This window comes from Gallinula chloropus (assembly GCF_964237585.1).
Source record: "Gallinula chloropus genome assembly, chromosome: 22".
Lineage (NCBI taxonomy): Eukaryota > Metazoa > Chordata > Aves > Gruiformes > Rallidae > Gallinula > Gallinula chloropus.
Window position 1 is genome coordinate 7277686 of NC_140107.1, and position 23713 is coordinate 7301398.

At 54.7% G+C, this 23713-nt stretch overlaps 1 protein-coding gene across 1 annotated transcript in view; it reads right to left on the reverse strand.

The window, feature by feature from the left end:
• PHACTR4 (phosphatase and actin regulator 4) overlaps positions 1 to 23384 on the reverse strand; it is a 37411-nt gene extending 14027 nt beyond the window's left edge. The window contains exon 1 of the mRNA XM_084274347.1: positions 23246 to 23384. Within this exon, the coding sequence (XP_084130473.1) occupies positions 23246 to 23261 (16 nt within the window). The 5' untranslated portion in view covers positions 23262 to 23384. The remainder of the gene's footprint in view (positions 1 to 23245) is intronic.
• Between the last annotated feature and the right edge of the window lie 329 nt (positions 23385 to 23713).

The following is a 23713-nucleotide window of genomic DNA, read 5'->3' on the forward strand; positions in this document are numbered from 1 at the left end:
CCCACAGCCCCCAGGGTGACACTGCCAGCAGAGCCCTGAGACCCCCACAGTGACACTGCCAACGGAGCCCTGAGACCCCCACAGTGACACTGCCAACAGAGCCCTGAGACCCCCACAGCCCCCAGGGTGACACTGCCAGCAGAGCCCTGAGACCCCCACAGTGACACTGCCAACGGAGCCCTGAGACCCCCGCTGCCCCCAGGCAGCACACAGCGCTGCGGGCCGGGGCCACATTACATGCTGCACTCATGAGTTCTTGTTTCTGAGGCTCCAAGCCCAGCGTTCTGGAGGTTGCAGGCCTTCTGGGACCACCAGAGACCTTCCAGCCACCTTCAGACAAGCCTGTATAATGTGCCTGGAAAAGACAATACCCCGCAGGCCACGCAGAGAGTTCAGCCAAGAATCCCATCTCCTGAGGGCAAGAGATTGGGAGAGGAATTTTAGGGGAAAGCCCATTTTGTACAGGACAAAGAACTCAAAAGGTGTCTGCTGTATCCTGCAGCTACCCTAAAATGCACGAGCCTTCCAGCTTCGCTCTTGTGAGACTCCAGATATTTTCTGTTTGGCTGATTGTTATTTTATCAGCCCTCTACAAGGCCACTCACAGCCCCAGTGCAAACCTGAGTTTGCTGGGCAGGCAAGAGCACTTGCCAGGCACAAGCTGTGGGCTGAGCCTGGATCCCCAGCGCCACACAAAGGCATCTCCCTCACCTTCCCAAGCAGCTGGAGCAGCACTGGAGGCAGCTGTACCAAGCTCACTCCATACACATTACATCCCTTCCCGGAGCTGCCCTGTGGAATGTCTCCTGTGCACTGCCTGCCCCCCAAGGGGTCGAGTGCTGCGCTCAGCAGAACAGGTTATTAAAAGAAAACTCAACCATCAGCTCCTCAGATTAAGGGAGACCTGAGCGAGCTGCCATGACTCCATGTGCAATTAGAGGGGGAATGACAAGCATTCCCAGCCACAGCCACCTCCGAGGTGGCTACGGAGGAGCAGGGGGTGTGAAAGGCTGAGCTGAAGCTGCAGGAGACACAGGATGTCCCACACTTGGAGCAGCTGGAAGCTGGGTCAGTGGGGAAAAGCCCATGTGTGAGTTTTACTCCAGGCAGAACAAACTCTTTCAGCAGCTTCTGCTGTCCAGGTCTGGCTGTCAAAGCAAATAACACCTCGGGGTGGAGCTTCCCGGACTGTTAATTGCAATCACAGACTGTTAATTGCAATCACACAGGTTGACACAAAAGCCAAGTTCCACCACGACCTTCAGCATCCATGTGGAGTAACTCAGGTCTTGCTCCTCTGCGGCGCTGCTCCCATCAGCTCCTAGGCTTGTGCCGTGCATCAGGGCTCCTCCAGCAGGGAAACCCCATTTTCCCTGTCTCCTGAAGGTGATTCCTGTCCCCAGTATGCGATACAAACTGGGATTCACTCTGCAGCACAGGCTGCTCGGGCGCAGAGCTGCACTGCCCTTCCACAGTACTCTTCCTTTTCCCATCCACAATTACCACGGGGACATAGACATTTAAAAGAGCCTGTTGTGATGCAATTACGAGTTACACTGACTGCTAATTACCGGGTGGATCAGCAGCTGTAGGTGTGCTTTACTGATCTGTATTTTAGGTAACCCCATTGTTCGGTGACTGTTCACATGGACAGTGCTCACACCCCCTCAGAAAGGGACCTTCCCTTCCCTGCACAGCTCCTTTCCAGCTCCCTTTCCAGGGAGGATGCAGAGGACTCTTCTTGCCCCAGCTGTCATCTCCTGGGCAAGGTGGCTTCTCCTCTCCTCCTCTTACTCTGTTCTACCAGGTGCAGGAGGGTCCTGAAGCTGCTTTGCACAGCGAAGGCAGAAACCCCTCCTCATCCCAGCTGTGTGCTGGGGAGCTGCTGAGGAACCACAATGCAGTGGGAAAGACATGGGCCCCCCCAAAAGAAGGAGGAGCTGGACTTTTAGTGAAGGGTGAGAAGTGCCAGGGAGTTGATGCCTTCGCCCAGCACCACGGCTGCTTACCTGCCTGGCCAGCCTGTGTCCAAAGGACCAGCCTCCCCCCCTTCACTGCCACTCCAGGCTGGAAATGCCATTTAGATTTATGAAAAAGGCTAAATGGGGGCATTCAGGTGAACCCAGGGGAGTCCTCATTGGAAGGTCAAGAGCTCTCCAACAAGCAGGTCCCTACTGTGCCCCATACCAAAGTTCCCCCTCCAGGAAATTGGGAGAAGCCCTGAGAGCCCACCCAGACACCAGCACACCCTGCCCAGCATCCTGCCCGTGACACAGCCCTGGCTGAGCAGCATCTCCAGAACAAAACACCCACTGCAAGTTCTGACCATCACCCCAGGGGAACGCGGGTCCTGGAGTGGAGCCCTCGACCTGTTGCCCCAGCCAGAGCCCAGGACCCCGCAGGTCTGGGGAGGGAGCAGTGCCCTGCCTGCCACCCCCCAGCTTCCCCAGAGAGCCCACTGCCAGGTCAGATCTCCTCTCCCAAACACTTCACGTGGCCTGATCCTGTTCCATCCAAACAAGCAGGTGAATTTGGGCTGTTTAAGCAGCAGATCTGTGTGAACCCAAAATGTTTAGACTGAAATAGTCTTGGGAAGCGTCACAGAGTTGGCACAGCCCAGAGACACAAGGCAGCAGAGAGCTCCAGCAGTGCCAAGCAGCTCGGGATGCGACTCTCCATCAGTACACCCGGCCAGCTGGTCCCCAAACCCCCCACAGCCTGTGAGGTACATTCACACCCAGCTCTTGCTGCAGGGAACAGAAAGCTTCTCTCCTGCTGCAGCCTGCGCGAGGTGTCACGGCTGCGCTGAGCACTGCTGGTGCTCAGCTGCTGCTGTCGTGGGTTTTCCAGAGAAAACAAACCATTTTGGTTGCAAGAAGCTGGAGATGCACTATTGATCTCCAAGCTCATCACACAGTGAGTGGTGCTGCACGTGTCATCTGGTGCCACAGCTTCCATCAGGCTCAGCACAGCCCTTCCTGTGGGAGATGATAAAGCTGGGTACCTACAGCCCCCGGGTACCCACAGCCCCCGGGTACCCACATCCCCCAGGTACCAGGTGAACACAGAAAAAGCCTTTCCTTGGTTAAGGACCATCTCTCAGGGCAGACACCTGTGATGGTGCTTGAGACAGCGGCACCTCTGACCTACACTGTGAAATAAATCATTGAGCCCACGGTGCATCCAGTGCAGTCACTGCAGAAAGAGTTCTGGTGAGTTCTTACAGAACTTTAACCCAGGCCACTCCCCATGGAAAGCCACCACGGCCATGGAGATGTTCAGTTGGGTTTTAACTGCCACACACAAGGGAAAAAAAGCCCAACACTTCAAGACCCAAGTCAGAGACCATGACAAAGCAAGACCGAGGGTTGCAAAGAAATCCAAGAGCTGCAGCCCAGATGCTGACATGTCACATCGTATCGCTCTGTGCCTGGGAGGGAAACTGCTCATCTCCTGGGCTCAGGAAGAAAACAGTACAACGCTGTAAGGGTGAAGGCTCAGTGACCCCCAAGACAGAACTGCTGACTGGGATTGTTAGGAAAAGACTGAGAACATGCTGCTTTTCCCCCTGAAATCTCTCTCCAGGCATCCAAGAGTTGGCTGAGCAGACTTGAGCTCCAAGAGATGATGCATCTCGCCATGCCTGCACTACAACAGGCTCCTTACCCCCGTCCTTTCCAAAGACATGAAGATCTGTTAAATTCTATGTTCACTAGGAGACATCCTTGCAAAGGAAACAAGAAACCATCAATGTTGTAACAGGACTTGCATACTGTGCAGATCAACAGCTTGAGCCAGATTCTCTCCATCTGCAAGCCAGAGCTCACCCAGAACCTGATCCACCTCTTATCGCAGCAGTTACCGCAGGATTTCCACAAATCCCAGGAGTTTCAGTTCACAAGGAGCTCACTGGGTGTTTCTGTCTCTCAGTCACAGCCCCAAGGCTCACAGCCAGACAGAACCTCAGCACCCAGACCCCGCTCCAGCAGCAGCAGTGTGAACACTCAGCTGAGAGCTACAAGCACTCAGACCAGTGAGGTGCTTCCACGCCACGCAGCAGCTTGGGCTCCATCACCTCCACCCCTACACAGGCACCTGGAGCTCCTGTCACACGAGCCCAGAAGGTGCATCAGGACCTTGTGCTGAGAACAGAGTCACTCATTACACACCAGCTATCACCGTGCCTCCAGAACTGTGTTTCGTGGTACAGCTGGGACAGGGGGCTGCCAGCAGCGTGGAGCCCAGGCAGGTCCTCACAGACCCTCCCCGTTGCCAAACCAGCACTGGGGCACGGGCTGGAGAGCAATTCTGCTTCCTCAGCTCTGGATGAGCAGCTGAGAATCCCAGAAACTTCCCAAGCCAAAAGCCACAGCTCAAAGAGCAAACAGAGACTCTTGGGAGGGAGATGTTGTTAAGGTTAGAGTAGCCAAACAGCACTTCAGGTGAGTGGTTGTAGCTTCCTGTAACTTCACTTTCCCAGAGGGTCCAGGGAAGATGCAGATCCTGACTTAGAGCAGTAAATTCAGCCTCCAACAGCCCAGCCCTGAGCTCCCTTGTACCTTTCTAATCCCCATACTCTTCACGAGAGCATTTCCCCACTAACATTAACACAAGGACCATCTCTTTGGGGTCACACTTTATCCAGCAGCAACTCTGCAAACTGTGCAGTTAAAAACCCCTTCAGCTGGCAAATGAGGATGTGCAGGAACAGCAGGGACACTGACCTCCTGCCTCCATCCCTGCACCCAGAGCCCACTCCCCAAAAACTGCTGGGTGCTGGAGAAGCCAAAGAGCCCAGGACTGAGCAGGTCACCTTCTAGCAGCACCCACGGAGAAGATGCTGTTAATCTCCATCAGCAGGAGGAAGACGACTGGAGTTTCACTTCTCCTTTCCGCTCACTCAATATCACTTATTTTTAGCTGCTCTTGAACAAGACTGGAGTGAACTGGGGGTGGGGATGAGAATCACTGGCTTAACCTGAGCCCCCCAAATACTCACAGGTTCAAAGACATGAAAGTGAAAAAGAATGAAGTGATCTGTACCCCAGGGAGGTCCCCACGTGCCCAGGTCAAGTGGTCCCCTAGAGATCAGGTAGTTTCACCTTCCAGAGGAGAGGGAGAGCTGACAGCGAGTGGCTGTGAGATAAGAGGGAACGGGCGATGCAGAGGCTCCTCTTAGAGGCAGCACATGACAGTCCCGGCGCTGGGAACAGCACCCAAGACAGGGACTGGAAAGAACACCGACCTACAGAGGAGCCGTGCTCCCTCCTTCCAGGGCTTAAAGCAGGGCTGTGCTCACTACAGCAGCCTGCCAGCCACCCAGGCACCTCAGAGAGAACAAACGGGCAGGAAGAGGATGGCCAGGAGCCCCTTCTCCCCCCAGAACTGCTACTGCTGCCCCAGAAAGCTGGGGCATCCCAGGAGGATTCTGGGCAGATCATCGGGGCTGGATCCCACCCCATCCGGGTGGGTTTTCCCGCTGTCCCAGCCCTTCCCAAAGGTACCATCCCTGAACCTGCCATCCTGAACCTGCCACCCCTAAAAACTGCAGCTCAGAGCCAGTCCAAGGCTCAGCGACTGCGTGTGACAGGAGGAAGAGACAGGAAGGAAACAGAGTTCTTTCCCTGGTCCCTTCCCAGCTCCCGAGCCGGGCACAGGTTACACAAGCCCTGCGTTCCACTCCTCCCAACTCCTCCGTTTCACCTGCAGTCCTGCCCTGCCGCAGCCCCAAGTTTCCTCCTTCTCCCTTACCCTCCATTACTCACCAGAAGCAGCTGGATTTACCGGTCTGGAGAAGTGCGGCTGCCCCATTGGATTCTTTTCTAAGCAGCTCCCGGGGAGGAGGCGGGAGGGGGAGACAGAGAGGGGGAAAAAAAAGAAGTCTACCCTGAGAAAACACTTCAGTCCTTTAAAATGGTAAATCCAGGCTTGGGGCTGGGAAGGAGCCTGATGAGCGAGGCGGCCACAAGCTCTCAGGCAGCGGCTCGGGCGTCCCAGGGTCCAGCACCGCTCCCGTCCTGCCCGGACCCCATGGCCGGGCACTTGATTCTCATAAATAGGCGTCCGTGCCAGCTCCCTTCACGCAGGAATGCCTGTCATTCCAGAGCCGAGCTGGCTAGGGCTGAAGCTCAGGAAGGGGAGGAGACAGCCAGCCACGCTCCAGCCACTTAGCTGCATAATCCAAATCATCAACACCCCTCGCGCCTTCCCCGCACCAGTTCAGAGCAGAGAGAAGCCCAGAGCCAGGACACAACCCGGGTGTTCTGCTCAGGAAGAGCCCGGAGAAACCACCTACAACCAACAGGCGGAGGGGTTTCACCTTCCAAAGGGGATGGAGGAGGGAACGGTGGAACCAAGGCTGTGGGGAATGAGAACGAGCGGCACTGGCTGCTGAGGAGCCGGAGAGAAGAGGGATTTCAGAGCCTGATACACATCCAGCCAGGCCTGTAATAAACACACAATTCCAAGGCAGTTCCCCTCTGCACACCAGGAAGCAGGTTGGAGCAGGGAAATTTAAATTTACCAAAGAAAGGAGGAGCTTGTTGTTTATTCCTGTGTCACATTTTGGCAGTTAAGGCAGCAAATATCCCCCTCAACCTCTGCATCGCAGTAACAAAGATCTCCAGAGTTTCTAGCTGTCCAGTTGGATTCTTTAATCTCTCATCAGAATTTGCACCAGGACATGGTAGGTCCCCTGAGCATTCCCAGCCCCTGAGCAGCACACTGCAGAGGAGCAGAGAAGCCTTCAACCATCCTGCAGCTTGATCCTAACTCGGGGAGGGGGAGGAGAAGCAGTTCTCATACAAGATACAGACATGTGCCACAGCATCCCACCAGGACTACCCAGGAACTGACACGTCCAGGTCTGTTCTCTCCACAGAGGAAGAGCTGGAGAAAGAGGCAGTTTCAAACACACCACAACCTGCTGCAGCCCTCGAGGTCGCTGCCCTCAGCATCCCAGCAGCTGCGGTACTCCAGTATCACCCAGTGTTACTGGGGCAGCTGGGGAGGGTTCAGGAGGTGCTCCCTGCTGCAGCTGTCCCAGCAGTACCACCCTGCTGTTCCAGGAAAGCACGAACTCAAAGATGGTCCGTTCAGACCAGTGCAGCCAGGAACAGTCTGTGCTGCACGGGGGTCGGAACAGGCACCCGACACCAACACCCATCCCCAGCTGCCAGTCGCGGTGGGAGGCAGCTCTGCAGCCAACACACCCCAGGAACGGGAAGGGGCAGTTTTCACACCCAATAAAATTCCACCTAAGCCACAAACACACCTGGAAGACGTCGATGCTTTTGGTTCCTCCACTAAAATACAGCCCATGCCATCCAACACCTCACAGACTCACTCCTCCCACCCGAAGCTGCGAAGATGGGAGGCAGCAGGACACCTCTGCACCTTTTCTCCACCTACACCAGCACCCTGCTGGTCTGTGAGCTCTGTGGGCTGAGCAGATGACCCCTGTGCAGGAGCAGGCAGAGGAGCAAGGGCTCAGCAGACGTGTGGAGGTGGAGGAGCAAATAGCACTCTCCTCCCTCGCGCAGAGCACATGGACGTTCCTGGGAGCGTTGATCTTCTCAGCCTCCCACCATCGGGCATCTCCCTGCTCAGAAGAGGACCCAGCGTTTCTGTCTGGTCAGCCACAGAAGTACTTTTCATTTTCATTGTGGGCAATTAACACACTGAATCACAGGCGTGCTCCACCTCACTTTGAAACAAAGAAAAAAGCCATTTTAAAGCCATTTAAATATGCTGCCATCTGGCAGAGACCCACAACATTTGGAGATAGGGGCTAGAAGACTTCTCCAACTCTACAAGTCCAGCTTGGAAGGAGGTCTGGAAAAAATACCCCCGCACCAGGGAACACCACAGAACACTAAACACTGCATCAACACTGCCTGAGTGAAAGAAAGGAGGTGAAAGCCACTCTGTGTTGTATTGATGTGCAGTAAGAGTGCAGGAAGCTCTGCTGCAGAGCAGGCAGCCCACGGTAGGCAGCAGGATCACGAGCCCGGCCCGTAGCTCTGCATTAGTAAAACATGAAGCATTAGCTTAAATTTCAATGACAGAGATGTAAACTGGTGCATTTATATTCACAGCCTGGAGCAGGGAGCAGGCAGGGCCGTTACTCAGCGGGCTGCACAAAGCCAACCCTGCGATGAAGCCCCTTCGCGTGTCTGTGCTGCCCACCCGGTCTCACCAACCAGAGACCCAGACCAAGGCAGAGGCACGTGCAATGAAGCTGCTACCACAAGTGTTAATAGTTGCTTCTGAAAGCCACAACTCTCCCTTCTTTAGGGAAGGAAGAGCTAAAACCTCACCAGAAGTGGCAGAGAACAGCAGAGACCCAAACCCAAAGGACACCAACACCACTGTTTTCCAAGTGGCCTCGCTGGCCAGAAAAACCTGCCTGTCCATCCTCCCCTCTGGAAAGAGAGGTGTAAATCCTGCACCAGCAGATACAAACACTCCTGTGTCTGTCCAGCCCCAGGACAGAGCAGTTGTGCTTACTCTTAAGTAACTCTTTGTATCCCAAGAGCTTTGTTTCACAGCTGGGGAAAAGCCTGGGACAGAGCAACCCAGGACAAAGCACCCGGCCAAGCTCCCTGCCAACAAGAGCCCATCTAGTGAGGCTGCTTCAGCCCTACCAACAGCAGAGAGGAGATGAAGCCTCATCTGGCATCCAGTGGCACACCCAGGGTGAAGGAAAGTCCCATTTCCAGTGAGGACAAGTGACAAGTGTCCAGAATTCCCATCGTCACCCAGAAGGGCCATCGCACACAGCAGCAACCAGAAGAAACCAGAGCAAAGCCTTTGCTCCTCGGGGACAGGTGACCCAGTGAAGTGGGAAGGTTACAGGGTTCCAGGGGAGTCACACAGCTAAACCAAACCAGAGGAAGGGCTGTGGGCTGTAAGCACCCCCAAAGTGGGGTGCATCGCTGTCCTCTGGGGTTTCATTTCCCCTCTGCCCATCAAACACCCGACACTCACACATTAATAGTCTGTTAACAGGCATTGGGAAAGGAGCTCTTCTGGATTGTTTCACTTTGAAACCGAATGAAACCCATAATGAGCACAAATATTAGCTCCTCCAATAAAGACACTGCTGTTCACGTTCCAGTTCACACCAGCATGAAACACCACATTCATCCAGAGTGACTCAAGACATTTATGTCCCATGATTCAGCCACCGGCTCATTAAGGACTCTTGCATTATTACCCCATCCAGGCAGACTGGGCCATCTATTTAAAACCAGTGATACTGGGCGTTTTCCTCTAAGAGCCCATCAGCAAGAGTCAGCCGTGGCTATGGGGCGTTTAAGGCTCTGGAGATGCACCCACCTGAAATACAGACCCCTGATACCATTTTACTGGGAGGACTGGTGGGGAGAAGACAGCAGCAGCACCACAGGTCCGGATGTGTTCCACCACAGATCTGTTTGCCAGCAGCCTGGGCAGAACAGGAGTATGAAAAACCATGTGATGTATGGTGACAGCTCTGGCTACCTACAGACCCCTGTGACTGGGGTGCGCTCTGACATGAAGCCAGTGGCAGAGTTATTGAGGAGGAGAGCAGGGTGGGGGGAAGCCAGGCAGGCTGAAAGGTCACAAGCCAACACAACGTGACGCTCTTCCTTTCTCCTCACATGGTGCTGGAGTCAGCCCGGTACCGGTGTGGAAATGGAAACTGGTTTATTTAGAAGGCAGCTGGCACCCATTGTTCAGGGTCTGTGCTCTGAGGAAAGGGCGCTGGGTCGGATGGGACAGAAGAGTGAGGTAACTGCTCCTACACCACATGATTTCCTCCGTGCTTCCTGTGACATTTCCAAGAGGGAAACTCCTATTTCCCAGAGCATTCCAGTCCCCTTGGCCCCACCAATTAGTCAGCACGGCCATAGCTGCTCCATCTCCAAGCACAGGGCAGCGCATCAGGGGCTGTCCTGGTGCCAGCACATACGTGTGGCGGTGGGGAAGGTGAGCGACCCATGTCCCACAGCAGCCCAGATGTTGGCTGGGATGGAGCACAGCTGGAGGAGGAACACTGCCCCAGGCTTGGCAGCAGCCTCTGCCCACAGGCTGACCGACAGCACGTCCAGCCTTCAGAAGGGAAAATAAAGCTGAGGCTCCTGGGAAGCCCTGTGATCCCAGCGGGTGGCTGGAACACAAGGGCTGGGCTAAAGGAAATTGGGTAGCAGGGCCAGAACACCCCCCCAGCCTTGTTTCCCAGCAGCTGACCTGCAGCTTTTGATGGGAGCCCATTTTAGCCAGTACTGGAAACGCATCCTCCCCACTGCCTCCTCACCAACTGCTCTAATTACAACACATGCTAAAGATTTTCTTGTTTGCTAGCGAGGGAATAGTGTAATCCTGACAGAATTAAGGATTCAGTCACCTCCTGGCTCACTGCATCACGATGGTGATTCATGGCTTTGCCATCTTGAGGCAAGGGAACCTCCAAAGCTGACAAACTACTTTTTGGAGTACCTTGAAGCAACATGAAAAGCAGCACTGGTCAGGAGCCAAAGGAAGCAGAGATACAGAACACATTCCAGCAAAGCATCAGGCATCAGCAAAGCATCAGCATATTCCCAGCAGTGAGGCACTGGGAGGCAGGATGCCCATCTGCCACTTCCAGCTATGTTATCAGGAATGCATTAAGCAAAAACACAGAGAAAATTACATTAATTATTCCATTGTTTGGGGGAGAAGCAGGCATGGCAGTTAGCTCAGCTCTTGTTTAACCCTCTCCCGCAGCGAGAGCTAAGACACTCAGAGAACCACCCACGAGCTGACATCACCTGAAGCTTCCCACTGCAACACCCTGGAGCTGAGCCAGGACAGAGCTTCAGCACAGACCCAAAACACAGCCCTGTCCTCCAAAGCACTGCCCAGCACACGTGCTGCTGGGGCTGGCACACACAGTGCTCCTCCTAAGCGAGTGGCAGCAGTACACACCGTCTGGACAGCCCCATCCTCCACAGTGACCCCCTCCCTGGCCAAACCTGACCCCCTCCCTGGCCAAACCTGACCCCCTCCCAAGGCTTTCCAGTCTTATACAGGCGTTAGGCAGAACATCCGAGTCCTTGGGAAAGGAGGTGACTCCATGATGCCACCTATAAAACCAACAGGACAAACTCAAGCACCACACTGGGACGGCAAAGGAACAGCAGGAGCAGCAGGAAACATGGAACCTCTAAAGATTAACTGGAAACTCACCCTCAGAGGCAGCGTGACACTGAACTCTGTGAGCCAGTCTGCAGCGCAGAGGTCGAGGTGCCCAGGCTGGGCTCAGCATCCCTGTTCTGATTCATTACAAGACTCTCAGTCCCAAATCTCTTCCTACCTTTAATCCTTCAAGATGACAAACTAGACCTTGAGCCAAGAGCCTCTCTGCCCACACACTGGCTGAACAGGCAGGCAGCAAGATTTCTCTGTAAAACCCCCTTGTTTCCACTTCTTAACACTTCCCAAAACTCTCCGTGTCCCAAGACAAAACTGCCCAGCGAAGCATTTTAGTGTTTCCCCTGCCCCCCCGAGGGGCTCACAGCAGGTACCCCACAGCAGGTACACCGTTCCAACAGTGGAATTACCCTCCAACACCTACAGCTCCCCAGTCTGAAGTGACATTTCCCCACAGAGCAGCCAGTGTCAGGGCACCCGACTGCCCTTTGCTCGCCTGGCTCTGTGAGGGACTCTCATAAAAGCGCCTTGGTTCAGCTTTTGGGGAACACCCAACCCCCCCACCCTCCCCAGCACCTGCTCAGCTTTAATTATTGACCAGGCTAGCAGCTCCTTATTAAAATGCAAGGCAAGTTTGGCACACCATCTCAGCTTCTGATCATCTCAAGCAGATCCATTTGGGAGAGAAATCCAAACTCCCCGCCAGGGCTCAGAAATGATAAGAAACCACACACAGATTTGACTTAAAGCACAGAAATTCAGCAAGAAAAAAATGCCTTTTGCACCCACACAACTCAAAACTCCCCTAAAAATTTGAAATTTTAAACCACAGCTTCAGATTCACACACAAAACATCTGGCTGGAAAGCTTCCTCCCAAGCACACTGTGATTTACAAGCCAGGGTGAATCCAGCAGGTAATTACAGGTTTGACCTCCTTCCATTGCACAAATATGCCTTTTGAAACAATGTGGATAAATATTTGCCCAATACAAGACAACAACTCCAAGAGGAACCATTCCAGTTTATCAACTCTGTGATTCATGTTGTTACAAGCTTTATTCTCTATTTAAAGAACGAGATAAGGCTTAGGAAGTTCATCCAGCCATCTACCTTCAATTGATCCAGCATGGACCACCCTCCACAGCGGCACATCCAGACCACGGGTCACACCCAGGCAAGAGCCACCAGAGAGCGAGTGAACCTCAACCTCAACTCTCCAAATATTTACCATTGCTCAAGCCCCGAGGTGTCTCCAGGCACCGCTGAGGATCGAAACACGCTGAGTAGGAGATTGCTGCTGGTGGGATGGGAGCAGCGCCGGGCTGCGCGCTGTGAATCATCCCTCTCCTTTACCCCCTTTTGAACTGGCTCACCCAGGTGAGAATTAGGGTGGCCCAAAGCTGGGAGCACAAGGTGAGCTTTGGGTCTAAACCCTCGTCGGCTCCTCCTGAAATCCCAGCCCCTGATGCTCTGTTTTCTGACAGCACCAGGAGCTCTGCTGAACACAGGCTGGTGGCAGGTACCAGCCCAGGACAGGGCACCAGCCCAGGACAAGGCACAAAGAGCAGATGTGATGACTGCAAGTGAGTGGCTTTGGTCCCAATTCACACAGAGATTGGGCACTGGCTCACACAGGGCGCAGGGACAAGGCTGTGGCAATTGTTCCCCCTGACAAGGCCATTCCATATAATTAAAGGAAATGTCAAGAGATGAGATAACACCAGCAGCTCAGGAGGTAAAGCTAATCACAGCCTTAAGAAGCTGTTTCTCCCACAGTTGATCCCCTTTTTGCAGGAACACACTCCCAGAATACTCAATTCACCTAATTTCACCTCATTTTCTTGCTCCTGCCTTCACAGAGCACCAGCAGTGACCTTGGTTAGGAACAAGTAGCACCATAACAAAACAGCGGCCAAAATCCCCTCCTGAGACTCCCAGATCATGCTGCCCCCTGCTCCCACCCAGCACGGGTGCTTGCAGGGCTGCAGGCAGCATTTGGGCACTGCTGGAGGAAACAGCCAACCTGGAGCAGGGTTGTTTGGGCCAGGAAGAGGTTTGATGGTCGCCCAGCACGACCACTGTGGACCATCAGGACTGGCTAGGAGGCAACCAGCTGACATGCCACGACTCCAAGCTGCTCAAGTATTTACTCGTCTTCTCAGAGGAAGTTTGCAGCAGGAGACACAGCACAGGACTGCTTCAGGTACCCAAGCTAAGGAGCTGACAGCCAGCCCAGGCAGGCTGATGGAGCTGTGGCTTTACCCTCACTGCAGTGCAGACAACCCCAAGCCAGTGGGCCAGAGCGAGCAGCGTGATTCACCTCACCCCAGCCACACACCTCCCTTCAACATCTGGAGATAGGGGTTGGGATCAAAGAATCACAGGGCAGAGATTAGGCAGGGACGCAGCTCTGCGCTACACCCCGTGGCTCCACGAGGTTACAACAGGCTTCCCAGGGCTCGGAGCTGCTGATGGGGGAGAAAGATCTTGCAGACAAGTATCAGTAGAGAGTCCCTGCCACAGCATCCACCAAAGAGTTCCCACCTCACGACCCACAGTGTGCACAGAGCAGCTCTGAAGCTCGAGTTCAGGGGTTTTCAGCTTGCAGGAAGAACGAGTCAGAGTTGTTTGTATGGGGTTCAAAGAGAAGCCACTGAGAGAAGGCAGCTCGTCTGAGGTCACTGCACAGGGGCCTGTGCCTCCTGTCAGACACTGTTCAAAGGGGCACCAGCAGAAAGCTGGGTTCCCATCCGAAGCTCGCAGGAGGCACTAGCTCTGTTCCCATATGAATGCCATCCCAGCGCTTCCCTCGACATCCCTGAAATTACAGGGTACAAGGAAGCCATCTAAATGCATCACCTTACCAACAGCAGGGCCAGCCAGCTCCCCAGGCACTTCACCTGAAACTCCAGCTGGTCCAAAAGTCCCAGGGCAGCCCCTTGGCTACACAACTCCATCACCTCCCTGCTGTCTTTTGGAGTCACTGGCAAGGCTGCAGCCCATTTCTGCTGTACAGGAGCTCTGCAGAGCTTCCAAAGCAGCTCTCACCTTCGTTAAGAGTAGGAAAACAAACCTAAAAACTCCCCCCCAGAAAATCTGCAGTTCTTCATGAGATTGGGGTCAGCCTTAGAAATAGGAACACAGCTTGGAAGGTACAAGCTGACTGACCCTCCAGTGGGACTACCCCGTGTTCATGGAAATTCCTGGTTTGGCACAGACATATCTGCTCACTGAGTGGGTGTTGTAGCAATCACTCCTTTATCCTAGCGACACGAAGAGAGAGGGGGCTATTTTATTGCTAATTTCCCTCTAACTTGAGGGAAACCTGTTTTCCCTGGCTGTGAAACTGAAGCTCTAATTCTCAGCAGGGTGCAGGTCCTCACCTCTCGCAGGATGCACAGCAGCCCGATTCTGGTCCATAACCACAGAACCCCAAGTCCCCCCTGCAGCCAAGGACACAGCTTGTCCCAGCACCAGCAGCACCACGTTCCAGCCCACAACAAATCCCACATCAACATCAGGCCATGAAAATCCAGAGGCCCAACAGGAAAGCAATCCCACCCACAGTGAGCATCGCCAGCAGCTCAACACGCACTGTGGCTTTTCCCTCAGCTCCCTGTGTGATGCTTCTGGCTCTCCTGACATCCAATTTATCAGGCTGCTCAAACCCAACTCAGGACAACCCTTTAAAACCCCTGTGGGTTACTGTTGTTCCCAACAATTGCTACAAGGCCATCGTGGATGCAAAGTTACACTTTCAACCCAAAACTGATCACCCTTTGCACACACCATGGCTTGGGAATTGGCTTGTGCACAGGCACTCACTGAACTGCAGACTCCTGATGCTGGGGAGGCATGGCAAAGGCACAGCTCCTTTTATATTCGTCCTTGTCCCTCAGTTCTTTTCCTAAGCGTTTATTTTGGGGATGGGCTCAGGGGATCTTTGCCATAGAGGAGTAAATGGCTTCATAAGGCAACAGGGTGACCGTTATCAAACTCATTTTTGCAAGAAATAGTAAGGAAAACGGTGCCCCAGGCACCACTTCCCCAAATTCACTCCAGAGCTGTGATCAATACTGAGCAGGAGAACAGGAGCGAGCCCTGGACAGAGAGGGAGTGTCAGGGGTGCCGGGCTGACTCGAATAATCCCATTATGGAGTTATCCAGAGCAGGCAGTTTGCTCAATATTTGCGAGATAACAGGATTAACTCCATGTTCAACATCATTTCAGCCCAATAATTGCAGAATCACTCCTCGGGCCCTCATGTCATTGATTCAACAGGGGATTCCCACGCACGCCCCTCCAGCCCCGTTCATTAGCGTCAGCATCTTAAGTTAATTACTCTGAGATATGTTATTTTTCCCTTTCCTCCCCAAAGCAAAACGTAACTTAACCCCTGCAAGAGGCAAGGCCCGAGCAGAACCAACTCCCGCCCTCCCTCCAGGAAGGGACCGTGTTTACGTCCCTCAGCACCACCAACCCCTCCGTGATTTAAGGTTGGGATCAAAGGGCCGGGGAAGGGGAGCAGCTTTGCCAACATCCTGGTTGGATTTCAACAGAAATCCTGGCAGAGGCCGGTCACAGCCCCTCAGCGACCGCGGGTCAGGCTCAGACATCACCTCTCGGCCCTCCGGAGCTGGGGAGAGGCTGTTACCCCACATCTCAGGCAGCGCTGCCAGGTGGTGATGCCCCAGCGAGGGTCCCCATGAGCCTTGGGGATGTGTTTTCCTCACAGGGCCATGGAAGAAGGGGTCCCTTTGGAAGAGGGGGGGGTGATGATGGGAAAACAACCAGCACAGAGAGCTGGGGAGAGCCGCAGGAACCGGGGCGGGTACAGCAGGTTATTGAACTCCACCTTCCAAAGGGGGGCAGGAAGATTCTGAGCCGTGAGGCCGAGGGCCGCAGCCCGGCTGCGCCTCGGTGGGCTGGGGGGCGAAGGGGTGCGGGTGTCCCCCGAAATGCGTGGGGGGGACGGACCCCGGGGCGGTGACAGAGCCGCGGGCCTGGCGGGCAGGGGAAGGGCCCCGACCCGCCCGACCCGCTCGCCGGGGCCGCCCCCTGGTGGCCGCAACCGGCGCGTCCCCGCTGTGTGTCCCCCGCACCCAGCCCCGCCGGGACCCCCCCCCCCCCCCCCCACCGATCCCGCCCCACGCCCCGACCCCGCAGCGGCGATACGGGCCGTGCCCCGCCGGCAGACGGGCCCCACAGCCCCGGGAGGCACCGCAGCCCCGAACGCGCACAGCCCAGCACCATGAGGCCGCCCGAGGGGAGCTCAGGAGCCCCTGAACGGTGGTGGGGTCGCCCTGCAGAGGAATAAAAGCCCATCAGGGCCCAGCCTGTACCTTACGGCCCTTCGGAAACCTTAAAGCCGGTGCCACAAAGCCAGGCAGAACAGGGGCTGGGCCAGGGAGCGACTCTGTTCCCAACCCAGCCGGCCTGATGCTCATCCCGTCACAGCCAGACCCGTCCAGCCCGCAAAGATCCACACGGGATCCCGGCTTCGTGTGGCACTCAGGGCTTTAGGAGACAAAAGGCACCTTCAGGAGCCAGAGCCGGGCTCCTTTCCACGACAAACACCCAGATAAAGCGGTGACGTCAGCGGTGACAACAGCCACTGTTAGCAACAGCCACTGTTAGCAACAGGCCGCAGCAGCGGCACCGGCCCCCAGCCCAGCGGGGCCCTGGCTTTGTTCGGGCCGCTGGCTCGCTCAGCTATTGACAGCTCACAAGGGCCAACAGCCTTAATGAGAACACTCAGGACTCTGTTTCCAGAGAGCCAGGTCTGCCATTCCACCCCGACACGTTGCTGCTGTGCGACCAAGGAAACAGTAATAACAGAGCTCCCTTCACTTGGACCGAGCCCGCTTACCTCCAGTGCCAGGCAGGCTCCTCTTCCACCCTCAACCCCAATAAAACAGCTGCTAAAACCCCTCGGGGGAGCTTCCAGGCAGCAATGTTCCCGAGAGCAAGGTGAATTTAAGGTCCAACAAGTTGAAAATGAAAACTAGAAACTCTCCAAACGTGACCCCGCTGCTCCGTGCCCTACTTACTGAGCCACAGCGACTCCACGCTCCCCGTTCCACAGTGAGTCAGCCTGAATTACCTGGAGGATTGATTACATGTCCTACAAGGTCTTATCTCTTCATACAAGGAAGAAGATCGTTCAATTCAATCGGGAAGCACTTCAGCGTTTCTCACTCAACATCAGCCCGTGCTGCTATCTTGCTCCAGCCAGCCCAGAGGCCGAAGCATCTCATTCCCAGCACGTCCCAGCTTAGGCACTAAACCACAAAACCAGCAAAATTAACCTCAGCTTTCCTCCAGGCAGAGCTATCTCAGAAACTGCACGGCCATTCGCTACGACGGCTTTAAAAGTCACTTGAAATGGGGTGCCCAGGAATTACCAGGTCAGGAAATAATCTCTGTAAAACACTTGGCTTGTAGGTCAGGAGGGAAAGGCAGCGAGAGCTCAGACACCCACTCAAATCACGAGGGGCTTGTTCAGGGTGGGGGATTACTGGGTATTTCTTAAATGCCACACCAACTACTAGATGGACAGCTGATCTGAATGGCTTGGAAATACAGCACCCGCATCCCCTTCACGGCCCCGAGCACCCTGACAGCACTCAGCACTGAGAACTAGCAAGTTCACTGCAAATTTAAGAACAAAGGGCTGTCAGGGTAATGCCCCTGAGTGTTTCACTACTTCATCAAGTGCACTCATGCTAATTGCAGCAGGTAAGGAAACGCTCTGCACCAAGATCAGCTCAGCCCTCTGGTAAATCTGGCCAAGGAACAGCAGGGTTTTGCTTTTCTTTCATGCTGGCAAATCAGAAGAGTTCACTGTGATTAAGCATTTAGTCTCAGGCCCTTTGACCAGTTATGTCACTGTACATGTAACACGCAGGATCTCAGGAAGGAATCGCAGCTCCTGTCTCTTCCCTGTTCCTTTGTCTGGAACAGGCATTACCAAGAGGCTGCACTGGCTGGTTTGTGTTCACTGATCTCCTCTGCAGCCTGGAGCTGTGTGACAGCAAAGCCCCTCGACAGCCCGAAAAGGAGGGGTGCCACCTCCAGCAGCCCAGCTGGCACAGAGAACCCCACTCAGAACACCTCCATTCCACATCAAAGTGCACATTTGGCAAGTTTCCCTAAACGCAAGCTGCATCCATAGTTAAATGCTTGTCCTGGCTGATTTCCAGTTGAAACTGGAAAGCAAAAGGGGATTCCCACCCCGTCCCAGCACTGGCAGCGAGCTGAAGAGCCCTGGCTCAGAGGCTGGTCTTCCAGCCACCTTCTTCAGCAAGAACAAAGATCCAGCAAAGCACCCTCCATCCACCTCACCCTCTACCTCCCCCCCTCTTCCTGGACCTCTCTCTTTCTGAAGGGCGCTACCCGAAGTCCCAGAGCCTCAGTCCCAGAGACCTGAAGCCTCCTTAGGTTTCTGAGGAGCAAAAGACCTCGACAGAAACAAGTATTTGCTCCTCAACCCTGACACCCTGTGGCAGTCACCATCAGTTCAGGTGAGACCTTCCCCCCACGCAGGCAGCTCCATCCCATGGTCCTCGCAGAGCCCTCGGCTCTGTCACTGGTCCCCACGATGGGAACTCACAATCTCTCCTCCATGGGCTCAAACTATCGACCTACCAGGAGAACACTGCACTTCCTAACAGCTGCTCCCTCAGCTCTCTCTGCTGACTAACACAAAAAGCTTCATCAACAGAGGAACAGCAAGAAGAAAGCCCCTTGGCAGGCACCTCTGAAGCAGAAAGCTCTTCTCCTGAGCAGGGTTTGGTTTCTCCCCACAGATGCTGCACATCTGCAGTCTCTGCTCTCTTCTGCTCACACACAGAGGAGGTGCTGAGCTTGGGGGGTCTCAGCAGACAGCAGCAGCAATGGGCTCTGGCAAGAGGGGCCCACTGATGGCTCACGCATCAGCCTGATGAACACACAGTGCTATTCCCAGTCCCAAAGCAGAAGGCTGATGGCAGCCAGTGATTAAAGCATCTCTGGGACAGGTCATGGTCACTGCACCTTTACATCACGCCCATCTCTCTTCTGAGCATTAGTCTCTTAAAAAGCAGCACCACCAGAAGCTGCTCAGATAATCCAGCCCTGGAACAGCTCGATAGGTCTTTCTGACCTCAAGCTTCCCTTCAGAGAGCAGGGCTGCTAGGAAGCTGCCAGCAAGGGATGAATACTGAAAGGGGATGCTTCTTCAGACTTGTTTTGAACCAGAAGTGATCTACAAGCCCTGTTCCCTGTGCACACCCGACAGCCCTTGGAGCATCTGGAGGTTTCGCTCTCATTTTTAGGGATAGAAATGGGAACCAGGTCGTGAGCCATGCACCCTGCCAGGAGCAAGGAGCAGGGCTGGTGGCACAAGATGCAAGTCCTCACATCTCTGGCCGTTTCCTCTACTCAAGACTAAATCTGGAGTCCAAGGCTCCAATAGCAGCAGATTCACACTGGTTTCCTTGTGGGGCCTGAAGCCCAGAAGCCAGCATAGATGCTAAAACAAGTTACCTCTTTGTTTGCACAAAGGTCAAGGACTTGAAGAGTATTTCCTATTCTTAGTAGGGAAAGAGTTGGGGAGAATGTAGCACAGCAGGAGATAGAGAGGGTGGAAGTCAAAGGGGACAAAAATCAGCCTTGAATGAAGAAATAACTGCCAGATTTGTTATCATCTGTGAAGTTACTATTTTGAGTGCTATTTGAATAAAGCAGCTTTGGGTAGGAGCCTGTGTAGGCAAAGGCAACTCCACTGATTCCCAAAACGCCTTATAGCTGTCCCACAGAGATTTTAGACCTTGTTGGGAAGCTCCTAGAAGGTTCCTACCCTGATACCCGTGAAGAAGTGTGGAGCCACGAGCAGACAACTGTCAACAGAGCACCAAAGTCCAGGAGATCCAAGGACCCAAAGGCAAACACTCCCCCTGAAGAAGGGCATCGCCATGCTCCCTCCACAGCTACTCCTGAGTGATGAGCTCAGACATCACCAGGCACGGGGCCTGCAGGGCCTGTTCCCATGTTAGTCCATCCAACGCCGCAGCAGAGGCCAAGGAACCACAGGCTGGAGCTGAGACTCTCACCCTGCCCAGCACAGAGCTCTTCAGCACTTCGCTTTTTAAGGTCTCACAGACCCACAGGCAGAGGGAATGGTTGATATAAAGACAATCCCTTGACTAGGGAAAAGGTCCAAGCTGGGCTCCTGTTGCATTAAGGCAAGAGCAGGGTCTTTGGGAGAGGGTCTGGGCAGCGACAGCGTGGGCAGGAGATGGATCAGTGGCAACAGGCTCCAAAAATAGAGCGTGATCCCTCACCCACACCACAGGAAGGATCTGAGGAGGGGAAAGGTATCCCTGTGACATTTCCCTCAACAGACCACTCGTGTAGGAGGGCCCTTGGAAAGCAGGGAAACTCAGCCCAGCAACAGGAGTATATTTAGATCTCATTTATTCCTCTCACTAAGCCCCATCCTCCCACCTGCCCCACAGCTCCACTGACAGCCTGGGGGCTTCACACCGAGCCACAGCCACCACCCCACAGCTCCTACACAGCCCTTCTCAGGCTGCCACTGCTTCCAAACTTCATCCCCAGCAGGATTCACAGCACGAGTCGGCAGCAGTGGGTCAGGCTCAGGAACCAGGCAGCTTCCTGTGACTTGAGCAGTTAAAACCTATTTTGTTTTGAGCCAAGACTGGTCACACAGGCACAGCCTGCAGTGAAGTGACTTCAGCAGTAGAGTGAAACAGCTACACCGTCTGATGCTGCCCTATCCACATCCCACACACCCAAATCACTGTGGGTAACTGACAGGCAGCTCCCAGAGACACAGTCGCTCGTGGCCACATCCCTGGGCTCGCAGGACTCTCTGTATTTCTCCTCCATACTCAGAAAACCACCCAGGCAGGCAGCTGGTTTTTAAGTTGGGTTTTTTTTTTTTACCTGTTCTAAACCAACTTCGCTGCAGCTGCCTGGAGACCATGCTTCCACCAGTCTTCAGGGATAAGCATGAATTAAAATCTGAAGACAACAGCAAATTTCATTTTTAATGAGCCAGGGCAGGCAGCCAGGGAGGGCTCCCCCCCCTCCCACCTTCCACAGGCAACGAAGCCTGACAGCTCCACAGGATTCACGCTCGGCTGCGCAGTCCCAGCAGCCATTCCAAGCACACCAGGCCCTGAGCAGGCAGTTAGAACAGGAGCTGGCCATGCAGCACTGTGGAGGCAGTTAATGCACAACCCGCTGAGGACAGCCACAAGAAGCACCGAAGCATCACTCAGCTCCTGCTCGCAGCTCCGCCTTACCTCATCTCCAGTCCCAGGGCCGGCAGCCACCCAGGAGCCCCGAGCTTAGCAGCACCTGGAGATTGAGCGTCCTTGAAAGCAAAGTCATTTTAAGGAAATACAGGACCCATGGGCCTGTCCTGCCTTTACTGTGGGGGGGGACACAGCTTGGGAGGCAGCACGTGAAGCCTCGCCGCACGCAAGGATCCAGTACGGATACTCCATCCTGACCCGTGCAGCTGGATGTGCTCGGTGGGACAGGAGAGGGGCTTTCACTAAGGGCAGCAAAACACAAACAGAACATCAGGGCTTCTGCATCCCCAGCCACCAGCGCTGCTCAGATCAGGACCCAGAGCTCTCAGCCACCTCCCCAGGCTCCAGCCCCACGGCTCGCTGACCGAGCCGAAGAGCAGGGCTCGACTGCAGGCAGAAAGGGGCAAAAGCTTCGTGGTACACACACGGCTGGCTGCTGGCATTCCTGGCAGAGGCTGAGCCCTGGTGCACAAGCAGAGGCCAGAGCGTTGCTCAAAGCCATCCCATTAATGCAAAGAGATGGAAAAGCTCACCCGCTGCTGCCTGTGCTGTGCCCTGGGGTTGAGTGGGGAGCTGTCACCTCCACAGCCAGGGGTCCAGCATCAGCTGCCAGCGCCGCCTCTGCCCATCCTCCCCCTCGGAAGGTCCTCACTTGGGATGAGTTTGCCACGAGCAAGTCATGAGGGAAAGCAATCACCACAAATTAAATGTGTGCCTCACAGGCCAACAATTAGAGGGCACAGCAGCAGCTCCTGCCTCCAGCATCACAGGCATGGCATGTTCTTACACCGGTGCGCTCGGCTCCGGCTGCTCCAGCGGGGCCACGGGGCTCCGACAGAGCCGAGCCCAGCGCTGGCTCCAGCACCCAGCCTGGGTATGTCTGTGACTCTGTCTGCGGCACCAGGCATCCCGTGCTGCTGGCACAGGCACCGATCCTCCAGCTTTAGGGGTGGCATCACCCAGCTGCACAGGAATCACCATGGAACAGTATTTCTGGTGGCAGAGGAGCCAGGTGTCAGTGGTGGCAGCACCACGGCCCACAAGACACGAGGTCAGTACATGCTCCATAGAGACTGGCTCCCAGCAAGGGCTTCCACACAGGGCTCCTCTCCCAACAGCCACCTCCCTAGAGTCTGCACAGCCATTTGAGGGAAGCAGATGGGAAAAGCATTCCAGGAGATCTCTGAGGCAAGAATTCCCCAGTTTGAGCTGCAGCCATTCCCTCCAAGCTGACAGCAGCGAGTTCCTTGCCTCAGGCACGCAGCACACAGTGCCTGAAGCTGCAGCTTTAAAGCCAAATTTTGTTTAATTAAAGAAAAAAAAAAGTCCTACACCTTCTGCAAAACAGAGCAGCCTAGAGAAATAAACAAACACACACAGAACGAGAAGTGAGGAGCTGCCATGAGCTGATCCTTCCTTATGCCTTGCCACGTGCCTTGCTCGAGCCCTTCCAGCCTGTTCAGAGAGGGGATGATGCTCCTTGTGTCCAAGAGCTCATGCAGCTGACAGACTCCCAGCTGGGAGGGTTTAGAAGAGACCTTCCAGGGGTACAACACAGCTCTGACCGGAGCCCAAGCCATCAGTGCAGCTGGTTGCAACTGATGCATCTGCCAAATTAGCTTGTTCTCTAATCACCTTCCATATTGAAACCCAAGGCACCAGGTTTACAGTAACAAGGGGTTCTGATGCTTCACCAAGGAGGAGAGCGGTGCCCAGCCCCACTCGGTGTCTCTGTGTACTCACCAGCACTCTCGTCCATCCCTCTGGCACGTCACCTCCCCCAGCGGCTCCTACAGATGGGAAACAAAATCAACACACAAGTTAGAACACCAAGTACAACCAAAACCCGGGGCTGGTTCCACTTGTCCATGGGCCCTGCTCAGCCTACACACACCCAGAGCCAAGGGAGCACAGATCCTGCCCAGGAAAGCCAGGGATGGGAGTGTGGGGCATCCTGACCCCTCTGAAGGCACCACTGCCCTCTGATCACACACACGCTGCGTTGGGAGGGAAACGAAACTGAGGTGGAGTAAGTACAAAGCATCAGATGTTTGTTCCTGGGGAAAACATTCCACGCCTGCCCCAAGGAGCCACGTGTCTGCTGTAAAGGGAACGGCTCGTGCTTACTGAGCAGAGGCAGCGCAGCACGTGCACAGGAAGCACTTGAGATGTCACACAGCATCCAGGCAGCTCTGAGCATACCAGGGGGAA